The sequence below is a fragment of the Chanos chanos genome, chromosome 10, assembly GCF_902362185.1.
Source record: "Chanos chanos chromosome 10, fChaCha1.1, whole genome shotgun sequence".
In the NCBI taxonomy this organism is placed as follows: Eukaryota; Metazoa; Chordata; class Actinopteri; order Gonorynchiformes; family Chanidae; genus Chanos; species Chanos chanos.
The window spans coordinates 12,083,341-12,098,340 of NC_044504.1; the positions used below are offsets into that span (position 1 = coordinate 12,083,341).

General features: G+C 43.7%; 1 protein-coding gene across 4 annotated transcripts in view; it reads right to left on the bottom strand.

Moving 5' to 3' along the window:
• Positions 1-15,000, bottom strand: part of utrn (utrophin) — a 157,100-nt gene that overhangs the window by 124,681 nt on the left and 17,419 nt on the right. For all 4 annotated transcript variants that reach the window (XM_030786403.1, XM_030786402.1, XM_030786400.1 and 1 more), the window contains exons 3-10: positions 13,908-13,969; positions 11,833-11,925; positions 10,615-10,692; positions 8,996-9,088; positions 8,128-8,300; positions 4,585-4,700; positions 3,836-4,002; positions 1-34 (exon numbers count right to left, since the gene is read on the bottom strand). The exon at positions 1-34 is cut by the window's left edge and continues 173 nt beyond it. In XM_030786403.1, coding sequence (XP_030642263.1) covers positions 1-34; positions 3,836-4,002; positions 4,585-4,700; positions 8,128-8,300; positions 8,996-9,088; positions 10,615-10,692; positions 11,833-11,925; positions 13,908-13,969 — 816 coding nt within the window. The remainder of the gene's footprint in view (positions 35-3,835; positions 4,003-4,584; positions 4,701-8,127; positions 8,301-8,995; positions 9,089-10,614; positions 10,693-11,832; positions 11,926-13,907; positions 13,970-15,000) is intronic.

Consider the following 15,000-nt stretch of genomic DNA (forward strand, 5'->3'; position numbering starts at 1 on the left):
TGCTGCCCGCCTCCTCAGCCTCCACAGCCAATCCCTGCAACGACACAAACACAGGTTAGAGCACCCAGCCAATCCAAGAACAGTGCCTTAGGCCTAAGACCAATGAGATAGCTGATGTAATTTGAGACATTTTAATAATGTTTAATTTGCATAGACTGTTATATACAAGAACTGAAAACTAAACTGGACATTATGGAATTAAATGTGAAGAGAAACACAAAACTGGGTTTGAGTTGCAGAGCTCAGCCCGTCAAAGCTCCAAAACAAAGACTGGAGACCTTTAACCACCAGGTTTTTGACTATTAGTCACACCCATCATGGGGCCTTGGCTATTCTGCAGCAGAATTGGACATTCTTGGGTCACAGCTGACTGAAAGTATGAATACACACACCCACTTACACACACACACACACATTAAAATCATGACTGCAGTTGAAGTCTGTAAAAACAAAAGCTACCAGGAGGAGCATAACAGCCTAAACACACACCCTTGGCTACCATTTAAACAGGAAACCTACACACCATAGTATACCCAGCATTAAAATGTCACAGAACAAAGACCAAGCCGAAACAGTGATACGTGTGCATTTGTGTGTGTGTGTATGTGTGTGCACGTGTGTGTGTGTGTGTCTAATAAGAGCAGGCTGATCAGCATTCCAAATGCTACCATACTGGAAAAATAATGATAAGTGGGTTAGGGCAAGGGAGAAACGCCTCTATATTATGTCATTCTGAGCCAAAGAGAGAGTCACTGTTAACACCCAGTCTCTGGGGCTTCCCCAAAATTCCTACAGGCACAGTAAAGGTCAGGAGTGTACAAAGAGAAAGGGAGAGTAAAAAGGACAGGAGGGTGGAGATGGAGAGATAATGATGGAGAGCAAAGAACCCAAATCATTTACCCCTGGGTGTGAACTTCAGAAGAATTCATTTAATAAGTCTCATATATATGTACTTTCAAACTTAGACTTTTTTCATTATAGAATGTCGCAGTATTTGAAATGTAGCCTTCAAAGCGTCTTTTAACCAAACAACAAAACACAAAACTATGTTAATAAAATGTTAATAAATTAAAACCTGGCAAAGTTCTGTAAACCATTAGGAAACTGGTCAGTACCAAAAGAGTGATCATGTGATGCAGGCCATGAACACAGGAGAAAAGATCCAGTTCATTCCAGAACTTTCATTCACGCTGACTGGCAAGCTTCATCTAGTTCTGTGTTTGAATAATAACTTCACTTTTTGGGTTTTCGTTATAGGCAGATGCTTAGAGTAAAACAAGGCCTCTGCGAGCATGCGTTGGCTTGCTATACAGGTAGAGTCTAAAAAAAGAAATCTATACATTTTCATTGGGCTGTGTGCTTATAAAGACACTAAGAATGGCAAAAAGAAACAAACAGATTTACCAAGAAAAACATGTTCGTGAGACAAAAAATGCCTGGAGCATTAAAAGTCTGAGGGGAAAAAAATCGAATGAAAAATGCTAAGTTTCATGTCTTTTTCGCACAAAAAACGCTTTCTTCTGCTGCATGACAAATAAATAAATAAGCCAACACAAGTAGCCTGGAATGCCCCCTCGTATGGAGAAAGGAGTCATTTGTTTGAAAAAAATATGAGCGGTCCCACCCATGTACTGTAGAATAAAACTGCTTTATCTCATTCAGGCCGGCTCTTTGCATATGAGAGAGCGCAAAGCCGGGGGCAAGGAGACTAGGGCTGAAATCTCTCCCTTCACTGCAGAGAAGAAAGCCGTGGTTTGGCAGTGAGAGAGCTCAATGATTATGACCATATGGAAGGACTGCAAACATAGTTCTGTTCCCTCTCTCGCCCAATACACCATATATGCACAATTACGATAAAATAAAACAAAAACTCCGTTCCAAACACCGCGAGCGCACGTCATATCCCCAGTATAAACTGTGGGAGAGAACAAACAAAGATATGTTGTTGATTAAATGACATGGAAATGGCAGTATGCCCCACAGAGAGGGACCAGTGAAGGTCTGTTTAATGGTGCGGCCGGGGGACTGGGCTTACGTCGTGTTGGCAGTGTTTTCTAAAACATGGATCCGGAGTGGAAATTAAGAATGAGCTTGTCTTTGTTCCCCTCTGTTGTCGAACTTCCTCTGCGTTAGGAAATCCAAGGCTCTTTGCAACAGACGTCTACAGCCCTTTAAAGGAATACGCCGCTCAAAATGGAAACAAGCTGTCTGTCAAAAAACCGTAGTAGGGATTTTTGTGCAGGAGTTAACTGCTGCTGAACGTGGACAGAAACAAAATGAGACCATCTAATGTCGGCATGTAATGGGACAGATGTGAACAACGGGTTCAGTGTATTTCAACCGAAACAATACGTCGACAAATGGCTTGGTTAGTGAGTTTGCTGTTTTAGTCCGATTTCAGGGTAAATCCAGGCCTCCCATTTTGAGGGTGTGTTGATATGTAATGCAGATGGGGCCTGAAAAACCTATCCATCTATCCATATGTGTTATACTTCAACATCCTCAGTTAGCATGTAGTAAAGCAACAAGTCAACAAAAGTCGACATAAGACCTCTATAGTGCTGTATCAGCGTGATGTCTGACAAACTTTTTCAAGGATTTTTGAACGAGCCCTTTGTTTGTTTGTTCTCCTCCTCCTCGCGTGCAGTAATTCTGAAGAGGGTCTCAACTTTCAGCAGCAGCTAACTATACACAAAAAGACATGTATGTAAAAAAAAATAAATAAATAAAAACAAAGTACAGTTTTTAACAGACAAGGCGGGGAGCAAAAATAACCTCATTTCCGCTGGCGTGTCCCTTTAAGAAAGACTTTCCAGAATTGTCTCTCAAGGCTACAGTTCTGATACACACACAGAAACAGTGAGGGGTCTTCCCAAAGTGCCTGTAAGGACATGATGAGTGATTCATTTGTTCCGCTCCTAAAGCGCGCCCTGACAACAAGCAATCAGTTTTCCACTTCAAACGACCAAACTCTGCTCCTATCCACAATGCAGGTCAGACTAACACTCATTACTCCAGCTGAGTGTCTGTCTGTCTGAGCGTCTGTCCGTATGTGTGTGCTTCAGCGTGTGTCCTCGTGTGTGTGTGTGCGTGTGTGTGTGTCTGAGCACGTCACTCCAATGCCAAAACAGCACTGCTGGGTGTGACAGAGACAGAGCACTGAAGAGCATGAGTCACTCTGACCACTGGACAGAGACAGAGAGAAAGAGAGAAAGAGAGAGACAGAGAAAAAGAGAGCATGATAGAGAGACAGAGAGAAAGACAGCATGATGGAGACACTGAGAGAAAGAGAGGGACAGACAGAGAAAAGAGCATGATAGAGAGACAGCGAGAAAGATGGAGACAGACAGAGAAAAAGAGAGCATGATAGAGAGACAGAGAGAGAAATCTGAAGAGTTCCTATAGGGGACTCTACTCCCTTTCCAAAAGCAGACTCTGTACTTTCAGAACAACTTTATCATCTCTTTCAGCCACATCCCAAAAAAGGAGAAACTATATGATAATGTCGGACCAAAACCTACAATTCTCACCATTCCAAACTATTGCTCATTCTATTTTAAAATCCCAGTGTAATCTTGTCCATAAAAGTGACAGGCAAACTTCTCAGTCATTAAGGGCGACAGTCTTACACAGTACTGCAGAAGGGTCCTACTATTCTCTCTGTGGTACGTCAGACATGGAAAAAATAGCTGAGGAATGTACCCTCAGGATTAGAAACCAAAGCCCTAATGAATAAATAATCACAAAATGAACATTCATTATCTTTGAGTGAGAGACCGTTTTGTGGTAGGGAGGCGCGGTGACAGGTTGCAGTCTCCGTGGCATTTCTCCTCACCTGTGCAGAGAGCGTTTGAGAGCTCTCCTCTGTCTCCCCCTTGTACCTCCTGGGGAGGGTCTCCACCTCCCTGATATCATCCATGGTAACGTCGTTAGGAAGCACGGCAAACAAGGAGGTCACATACATAATGATGGACTTCTTATCAGGCAACTGCACGGCCACATCTGACAGAGAGAGACAGAGACAGACACAGAGAGAGAGAGAGAGAGAGAGAGAGAGAGAGAGAGAGAGAGAGAGAGAGAGAGAGAGAGACTGAGTCCAAAACAGACCATTATCACAGGGGGCCAACCTGTGAACGGACATGGTTCATATCTACGTGTGGTCGGGAATGGCGTGTAATCCAATTAGATTGGCCCATTTCCTCACATCTACTCTAAGTGTTTTCAAAAGCGTGGAGGAGGAGTGGGGTCTTCATCAGAGTCGCCTGTAGCCATCTGCTTCAGATTATGACAGGCAAAAGCATGAAAAAAGAATTGCCTCTCTTTGAGAGAAAAGAGTGGCTATGGATACGGTGAGTTACTGATGGTTATGAAAGACCCTGGAGCTAATGCTGTCTAATCTAATGTCCTGTGTGAATTTTATATATATTTATATGTATTCTGTATCTGTATATCTGTAACAGTATTGCAGCAAACGTACACATTTGTATAGACATGAACAGAAGTGAAATGTAGGTCTTTCAGGTACTAGGTTTCAGTTTTAGTTTCTCCAAGAGACACAACTGCATGCGGGGAAATGACGATTACCTTCAGGGTCAAGCAGTCTCTCGATGTTGAGTTCGTCTTTGGCGAAGTTGAACGCGTGATCAAGCCTCTCCACCTGTGTCATGTTGAGAACCGTCTCCCAGCTGAACGCGTGAGGCCTGAGAATAAGACAGAAACAAAACTTAGCAAATTGTCCCTCACATTAAAAAAAAAAAAAAAAAAAACCTCCTCAGCAGGCAGCTAACTGCACTCTGAGAGGGAGAAAAAAAAAACCATCCCAGTGATTTAATCTTAGGACTGACGCATCCATTTGTCTGATGGCCACTTGATCAGGACCAAATGTTTACAAGTGCTCATTTAACAAAATAAACATGCAAATAAATAAGAGAGATTTAAACCTTTTAAACAGATCAAAGTGTACCCACAATAAAATACAGTGGTTAGGAGATATCATGACAGAAAGAGAAAGAAAAGGGAGAAGAGAAGAGTTTAAACAGGTAGAGAGGGTGTGGGCAGTGGCTTTCAGACCACACCAAGCATGAAAGAGTCCTCCAGTTAATCAGACCATATGAAACTCTTCTAAGGAACTACATAGTTCATTTCCATGTGTAGACTGAAAACTGCCTGTCTGAAGTACTGAAATTCTCCTTTAGTGTAACCAGTTCAGGGGAGGACAAATGTTTTAGAAATTCTGACTTGTCTGGGCCGCGCGGAGAGCCTCCTGTGGTGGAGTCACACTAGTTTCCACTGTTGTGTAAAGTTACTCTACTCTGGAACAGACACAGAGACTGTTGTGTAAAGTTACTCTACTCTGGAACAGACACAGAGACTGCTGTGTAAAGTTACTCTACTCTGGAACAGACACAGAGACTGCTGTGTAAAGTTACTCTACTCTGGAACAGACACAGAGACTGCTGTGTAAAGTTACTCTACTCTGGAACAGACACAGAGACTGCTGTGTAAAGTTACTCTACTCTGGAACAGACACAGAGACTGTTGTGTAAAGTTACTCTACTCTGGAACAGACACAGAGACTGTTGTGTAAAGTTACTCTACTCTGGAACAGACACAGAGACTGCTGTGTAAAGTTACTCTACTCTGGAACAGACACAGAGACTGCTGTGTAAAGTTACTCTACTCTGGAACAGACACAGAGACTGCTGTGTAAAGTTACTCTACTCTGGAACAGACACAGAGACTGCTGTGTAAAGTTACTCTACTCTGGGTCAAACACAGAGACTGCTGTGTAAAGTTACTCTACTCTGGAACAGACACAGAGACTGCTGTGTAAAGTTACTCTACTCTGGGCCAAACACAGAGACTGCTGTGTAAAGTTACTCTACTCTGGGCCAAACACAGAGACTGCTGTGTAAAGTTACTCTACTCTGGAACAGACACAGAGACTGCTGTGTAAAGTTACTCTACTCTGGAACAGACACAGAGACTGTTGTGTAAAGTTACTCTACTCTGGAACAGACACAGAGACTGTTGTGTAAAGTTACTCTACTCTGGAACAGACACAGAGACTGCTGTGTAAAGTTACTCTACTCTGGAACAGACACAGAGACTGCTGTGTAAAGTTACTCTACTCTGGAACAGACACAGAGACTGCTGTGTAAAGTTACTCTACTCTGGAACAGACACAGAGACTGCTGTGTAAAGTTACTCTACTCTGGGTCAAACACAGAGACTGCTGTGTAAAGTTACTCTACTCTGGAACAGACACAGAGACTGCTGTGTAAAGTTACTCTACTCTGGGCCAAACACAGAGACTGCTGTGTAAAGTTACTCTACTCTGGAACAGACACAGAGACTGCTGTGTAAAGTTACTCTACTCTGGAACAGACACAGAGACTGCTGTGTGAAGTTACTCTACTCTGGAACAGACACAGAGACTGCTGTGTAAAGTTACTCTACTCTGGAACAGACACAGAGACTGCTGTGTAAAGTTACTCTACTCTGGAACAGACACAGAGACTGCTGTGTGAAGTTACTCTACTCTGGAACAGACACAGAGACTGCTGTGTAAAGTTACTCTACTCTGGGCCAAACACAGAGACTGCTGTGCAAAGTTATTCTACTCTGGGCCAATCATAGAGACTGCTGTGTAAAGTTACTCCACTCTGGACCAATCATAGAGACTGCTGTGCAAAGTTATTCCACTCTTGGCCAATCATAGAGACTGCTGTATGAAGTTATTCCACTCTTGGCCAATCATAGAGACTGCTGTATAAAGTTACTCCACTCTTGGCCAATCATAGAGACTGCTGTGTAAAGTTACTCCACTCTGGACCAATCATAGAGACTGCTGTGTAAAGTTATTCCACTCTTGGCCAATCATAGAGACTGCTGTGTAAAGTTACTCTACTCTGGGCGAATCATAGAGACTGCTGTACAAAGTTACTCTACCCTGAGCCAAACACAGACTGCTGTGCAAAGTTATTCTACTGCTGTGTAAAGTTATTCTACTCTGGGGCAAACACAGAGACTGCTGTGTAAAGTTATTCTACTGCTGTGTAAAGTTATTCTACTATGGGCCAAACACAGAGACTGCTGTGGTGAGGACCTGTGTGTGGACCAAGCCTGTGAGCATTAGCTGTTCTGTGGAGTGGAGTGTGTGAAAAGAATGCCAGAGAAGCTAGGACCAAGTCTAAAAACAACATGTGTGTCCTTAGTTCATAGTCTCGCTGTGCATGTACGTGAGTGTGTGTGAGCGCGTGTGCATAGATGTGTGTACGACGAGCTGTGACATGATTGGCATAAACAGGCCGCGCGGTTTGTGTACACACACCCTGGCGACCTCTGACCCCATCAATAGACCTTGTGGCCCCTTTCCCCTGAGAGCGGCAGGCAGTCGGGGAGCTCTGTGACTCCTGCAGTGCAAACACATGCTGTAGGAGGCTGTCTCCCAGCAACCAGTCGACTGTGGGACACAACAGTACAGGCAGGAGAACCGCCACGGCTTTGGACTCCCAGACTCACACAGCAAATGCAACTGAGGTTGTCTAACACTGTTACATTAATGACTGTCTCAATTCAGCCACATGTTTGGAGGAGGGAGAAAAACAACAGGAAAAGAAGAGGAGGTAAAGAAAAATGTGCAGCCTCATTACTCTTTCCAAACAACAGTTTTGATGGCGTCTTTCTTTTAGGTATTCAGAAGAGAGTCAGACATTAAAAATGCCCATGTGTAAATCAAAAGACTGGTCAGTTTTCCTCTTTAGGCATCAACTGAAGGATTCTGGCTGATATGAAGTAATGCATGATGGTGTCTCTCCCACCGTGAATGTGTGTGTGTGTGTGTGTGTGTAAGTCTGTGTGTGTGGCATATCTGTGTTTGTATGTGTGTGTGTGTGTGTGTGTGTGTGTGTGTGTGTGCACACGTGCGCGTGAGCGTGGGTGTGCACATGTCTTGATCTAACTTGAAGCTCTGTGTGTGTGGGTGTGCGCATGTGTGTGTGTGTGTGTGTGTGTGTATTTGTGCATGTGATTGTGTGTGTGTGTGTGTGTGTGTGTTGATCTAACCTGAAGCATTACAGGATGCTGCTGCATGCTGTTGTGTGTTTGCCTGTGTAATTATCTTACCTAAAGTGGTGTAGTACGCCGTTGAGGGCCAGGCCGTCAGCCCAGCTAGTGGTGAAGTTCAGGACGTTGACGTCATCGTAGGAGCGCGTGCAGTGGCGCACCCAGCTGAGCAAAATCTTCTCACTGTTTGTCTGCTGCAGGCTGGACATTACATCTTTCATAATGTCCTTCACCTGATCTCACACACACACACACAGTAAAAACAGTCTGTCATACATCTTCTTTCAACATTAATCTCAGTCCAGCTCACAGGCATAAACATCCTTTCAACAGCTTTTAAATGCCTCGCTTCTCATTCTGGAAAAACACACACACACACACACACACACACACAAACACACGCACATGCACACAAACGCACACACACACATACCCCTAATGGCAATGTCTCTAAAAAGCCTCTTTGAAAAGAATGTGTTTAGTGAGCTCATAGAGGAGCCATGTTTGCTGTGTGTCTGGATGCATAGAGGAGACAAGTGAGGGGAGCAAGGGTGGGGCAGTGAGAGGAGACAGAAGAGCAGGGGTGGAGAGAGTTTGAGGATCTGCGAGCAGAGAGCAAACAGATGAGTTGGGAGGGACATGGAGGGAGGACGGAGGAGGTGCAGCGGTTACAGCGAAATTATGGAGAAGGTAAGAGGTATGGGATTTGTGAGTGCAGAGCAAACAGAAGAGGAGGCTGGGATGGGGAGGGGAGAGAGAAGAGGAGATTGGGCTGGGGAGGGGAGAGAGGAGAGGAGTTTGGCATGAGGAGGGGAGAGAAAAGAGGAGGTTTAGATGGGGAGGGGAGAGAGAAGAGGAGGTTGAGATGGGGAGGGGAGACAGAGCAGATGCATGGGGAGGTAAGAGTCTCAAGCTTCTGGAAACTCACCTGCCAGTGCAGGATTATACTCCAGATTAGACCCAAAGTTAGTTTATGATTCCCGTCCACTATATCTGAGCCTCCAATATTCACCAGTTCCACCTGCAGAGAGAGAGAGAGAGAGAGAGAAAGAGAGAATGGGAGGGTCATTATTCCTCTGAGTGATTTACAGCTTTGTGAAAAATCTGAACAGAATTGAAAGAGAGTGAAACAAAGACGTGGCGATGGAGAGTAGACTGTGTTGCCCAGCTCTATTCAGACCAAAATTCACATGGTCACCCTGATTTGACATGGCTTAGGTCCTGAGCATTTTGTAGTTTTGCTTCTATCAGAGCAAAACTACACAAGATGACTTAAAACTGTTACATCAAAGGCCAACTATTATTCAGGAAAAAGACCTGTATGGAAAACTGCAAAATTCAAACATCGCTAACTGTGTGTCTGCATAAATGTGTGTGTGTGTGTGTGTGTATGCATGTATATGCATGTATGTGAGTGAATTAGAGAGGCATATTCAATATATCCAGTGGTGGGGATGTCTGAAGTATGCATGTGTACGTGCGTGCATGCATGTGTGTGTGTCTGTGTCTGTGTGTGTGTCTGTGTGTTTGACCATGCCTAGCACACAAGACTTACACTTGATGACAAGAGGTCATGAGTTATCTTTTTGCTGTAAGGGTCAAAGTGTCCTTGGTGTCCAAATAGCTTAAATTCATGTTACGGCTAATTAAGGAGTAGGAGGAGGTCCAAAGCCCTGTGGTTGTACTTGATGTTAAATGTTATCTCTGATATTATCTCAGCACTTTGATGTTATAGGGGTACTGGCAGAGGAGAGAGTGTTTGCCATATCATAATGTTTGTGGAGTAAAGCTAGAAAATGAAACCCATGAACTGACAAGATCATACATGGTGCAGTTGTATGGTCAGTCTTTGTAAGCGAAGAATGAGGTATGGATTGATTGCATGTATGCGTGTATGTGTGTGTGTGTGTGTGTGTGTGTGTGTGTGTGTGTGTGGGTGTGGGACGGGGGTTAAAGACTACACACAGCACTTAAGGGTACCATTTTCATGAGGTAATCAGAAATCAACACGACTGAATGTCAAAAAGTTCAAATTGCTTTCCAGCGCATTCCATCTTTCCCAGTGCATTTTTGGCACGACACACTGAGGTTTCCAGGGACTGATGGCAGGATTGTGGAATGAGAGCAGTGTGTACAACTTTGGGTGCATGTGTGTATGCCCCGGCACAAACATGTTAAGACACATGGAAACAGATTTTCCAGTCAACACCATAGAAACATCCTCATCAGTCCTCCACAAACACTCTCATCAGCTTTTCCCCTCAACACACAGACCCACAAACACGCATACATACACACGTGAACGCACACACGCACGCGCACACACACGCACAAACATTCACCATAGGCGTTGTCTGTCCATCTCTCAGTAATAGTGACTGACAGAGGGCAGACAGATGGAGGAAGCAATATTCACACATATTAGAGCCAACAGCCGCCCAAGGGTAAAACCTGCTTCATCAAGGTCACAGGCAATCAAAGAAAAAGAAAAAAGAAAGAGAGAGAGAGAGAGAGCGAGAAAAAGAAAGAGAGAGTTGCAGCACTTACATTGTTCTGATGCAGGACCTGTAGGACTCTGTTGACGTTGTTAAGGGCATGAACTCGAGTGGAGCCACGTTCTTTGGTCTGGATGAGAAAAAAAAAAAAAAACCCACAAGAGGAAGAGAGAAGGGAAAATAACGGTCAATTTCACACTGAGGATACGAGAGCTGAGAGAACACTGGGTCTATTGTGTAGGTGAGGACAAGTGGTAGGAATCGTGTTATCTGTACTAGGGACAGATTACAGGACAATAGCACCGCAAAGTCCTGTAGTCAGTCTGCCGTTCGGATTGATCAGAAAACGAGAGTTCATTTTCACAACTACAGTCACATGGATGGAATTACACTCACAACAAAAGGCTTCAGCTTAGAGCTCTCACAGGCTGGAAGGTCAAACTATACACTGGCACATAAAAAGAAAAAAAACAAACACACACACACACACACAGGCTAATATGTGTGTGAGAGCTATAATTAGGGATGGGCTGGATGGAGAGACAGACAACTGCTGTAAGGCATAGTTGAGATTCACTCCCGTCTGTAATCATTTCACTGCTATCAATCACATCATAATTTGATGCCAAAAAGGCTTTGTGCACTGGTATTGTGTGTAAGGGTGTGCAACACTTTTAAAAAATAAAAAAGACATTTTTTTAAAGATGTTTTTAAAACATCTTAAAATGTTTTTAAATACTCTGTCGTTGTTTGCCAATGAAGTTCTGTTTAAAAATAGAGTATGTGTGTGTGAAAGAGAGAGAGAGAGAGAGAGAGAGAGATAGGCGAGCAACAGAGAGCAGCTGTATGGGGTGAGATATGTGGAGAAATGCTTTGAGACGTGCCATTCCATACTAAGCCCTTATTATCACTCAGCAAAACCATTTACACTTCATCTAACAACCACTGACTGGCTGAGCCACACACTCTGCCAGCCAACAGGTGTCCCTGACACACACACACACACACACCTACCTGTGTAGTTAGACACACAGGACTGACAGACAGACCCTGGGTTTCGGGTAATTGGCTGAATGACAGCAATGCAATGGTTAAAAATTAAACACAAACTCTAGACTTACAAAACATGCTTCACATTCTTCTCTCTCTCTCTCTCTCACACACACGCGCGGGCGCGCACAAGTGCACTCACATGCGCATGCATCCTCTCTCTCTCTCACTCTCTCACACACACAAACAAACACACCCTCACACACACACTTCAACTCACCAGTGTTTTTCCCGTTAGTCCCTCAAGCAGGTCCAGAAGCTTCCGGCCATCCCGCAGGTCAGAGAACATGTCCTTAATGGCTGCCTTCCCCGTCTAAAACAAACAATCCCATCAGAACGTTCAAACAACCAAAACAGAATGTTTACAAAACCCAACTTGAACACTGTCTGTGTGGTGTGTGTGTGTGTGTGTGTGTGTGTGTGTGTGTGTGTGTGTGTGTGCGCACCTACACACACACGCCCATCTAAGTTTTTGACTTGATTCATCTGTCTCTTTTATATTTTACCAAAGCAGGGGTCAAACAGGTGGGTTTCACTGATGTGGGAATGAAGAGCTAACTTAATCAAGGTTTAATCAGTGACTGTCCACATCACTGAAATACACAGCCCCATCACAGTGAGCAAACACTGATTCAGGTACCACTCAGAGAAGCAAACAAACAACCTAACCGCACTGCTGCACTGTAAAGAGACCCGATCCTGGTCAACTTCCATAAGCCAACAATAAAATTAGTCAGAATATCCCATTAACCCTTAGAGGACTTCTGTAACAAATCAAGAGGACAAGCTCGGGAACCACTTGAGCAAAATCTGAAATAAGCAGGAGGCATGGAAATGTGGAGGAAGGGGAAAGATTTGGAGGAACATGCTAGACTTCAGGACATCACAGAAAATGCTGGCCTGTGGTAACAACCACCCTTGACTCTTTCTAAAAATAACTTTCACATATGGCTCTAGAGCCCGTTACACACAGCAAACAAACAAAGAGAGGGAGAGTGGAAAAAAGAGAAAGGGAAAAAGAGAGAGAGAGAGGGAGGGATGGAGGCGAGGGAGGGGGGCAGAGAGAGGGAAAGAGAGAGAAAGAGAGAGAGAGAGAGAGAGAGAGAGAGAGAGAGAGAGAGAGAGAGAGAGAGAGAGAGAGAGAGAATAAGAGAGGACAATTTTCACATGAGAAAGCCCAGTGAACTCTTGGCAAATGGAGTTTTAGAGGTCACTGGATCTTGGTCATCTGGGAATGATGGTTCATCAGACATTTTTATTTCTAAATAGAGGACTGATGACATCTTTATCCAATCATACCAAACTTCCTTTATTTCAGGACAAATCAAAAGCAAGAGCTGCAGGCCAGGACGTATGAAGGCTTGGAGGCTTTGATAAGCGAGGTCACTACCTCATGTTTTCAAAACATATTTGGATATGTACAGTGGAGCACGTAATCATTCATGTGAACGTGCACATGAACAGGTAAAAAACAAAAAAATTGAGATTGACCTTACTTCTCCATCAACCCACACTCTCCTCTGCTCTCCCATGTAACAATTAAGTTGTACCTCAATAATCCCAGACTTCACCTTTTCATTAAAATCTGGGATTATCTAAATTTTCTCATGTCTATATTAAGTCAGTAGATGGGGGGGGCACACAATTAGATGAATGCACCTGATCTCACTGTATGTTCCATGCCTATTTGGCAACTAGCATTAGCAGGTTAGCACTAGCACACTGGATTGTATTCACTTACACATTACCTTCCACTCCAGTGAGCAAACTGGCGACGGGCCAATTCAGCACAAACAACATGCACTCAGTTAGCATCGTTGAGAGACGCTGTAGAGCGGTATTAGCACAAATTTGACTAATGTACCAAAGAGAGGTTGGCTGAAGACCACAGATTACATTTGGGTCCATTTACTGTTTTGGCTCAGTCCGCTTCTGTGAAGGAGCTTTTCCCATTTTTCCAAGCAAGGCAAGATTACGGGGGAAGAATGTGAGCTCCTGGAGCTTAGTGCGTGCTATAAACAGGCGAGCAGTCAAACAAAAAAAACAAAAAAACAAAACACCCTGCTTCAGACCCAATACCGAACTTCCCATCAGCTCACGAGAGCGGACTTTAGCTTTGTGATCTCTGAGCTCTCTAATACGCTCACGTAGCCGCGCGAAAAAACGTTCTCTGAATGTTACTGCAGCATTAAAGATACACTGTGAACTATGCAGGCTCCAAACTCTACAGAAACCTTGGGGAAAGCCCTAAAAGGTGTTTATACCAGTAATTTAAATGGGTTGGGCGGTTGTTACCTTGGAGAACTGAGCGTTGATCCATTTTGTGAAAGTCTTCTTCTGGACTGCATCATGTTCATCTGAAAGAGAGGGGGCAAAACCAGAGAGAGGGTTGAGTAATAATGAAAAAAGTGGTCCTGTCACAACACCACAGACACGTTTCCAAAGGCAGGAGAGATAGCCGGTAATTGGCAGCAAACGCAAACAGCTCTTCAGCTCTCACTTTAACTGTCCTCCAACTCTGGCCGAACAACACACAGGCAGTCAAATACACTGACGTTGTCCTGCAGCTTAAGAGTCCCTGTCTGTTCCATTCTAGTCTATTGATAAAAGCAGACAGCAGTGAGAAATGGGGAGAATATCTGAGAGAATATCTTTTCAACCTTTTCAAATATGAAATATAAGGAAGTGCCTCCACTGAGTTACCACAATGCCTTGCAAAAGTTCAACAGAGTTCTTCGTTCATTCAGTGACACTTAGAAATGACAGAGCATTTTCTCATTCTCTTTTTCTTCTTTCTCTCCACCTCCTCTCATCCAGTTTCATTGTTGTAGCGGAAGGGTTAGGTTTCTAATTTCTGTTTTTCTGCTGTTGTGTTATTTATCTCACCCTGTCCCTCTCAGAGATTGGGTTTCTGACAGGGTGACTGATTACAGTCGGAGCATTATAGGTCAGGCATGTTCATTTGCATATTTAATGATGGGGGGTTTTTTTTGTAAAGCTGTAACTGATATCATACCTACATACCATTTCACCTAAGGGTTATCTGTCCAAACAAAAAACAGCTTTGTTAAAGCTTTCATCTTCAGTGGTTCAAAAACCTGTAAATCACAGCCTATACCTCAATTTGGTCATGTGTGGTGCTCTTCATGTCAATTTACAAGGAAGAGGATAGTCAAAATAAGCCTGTATTGGTGATTAAAGGCAGAGTTGAATTTTTCTTGGTCTATAATCTATCAATCAGTGTGAGGAAGTCTGGCCCATCTTATATAATGACCTTAAGTGCTGTTTACTTTACAACTCCACTTCAATTCAATTTCAATTCAATTTTGTTTATATGGCGTTTTCTAAGACAGACAAAAAAGCACCTTTACAGGATACAGGGCCTAAG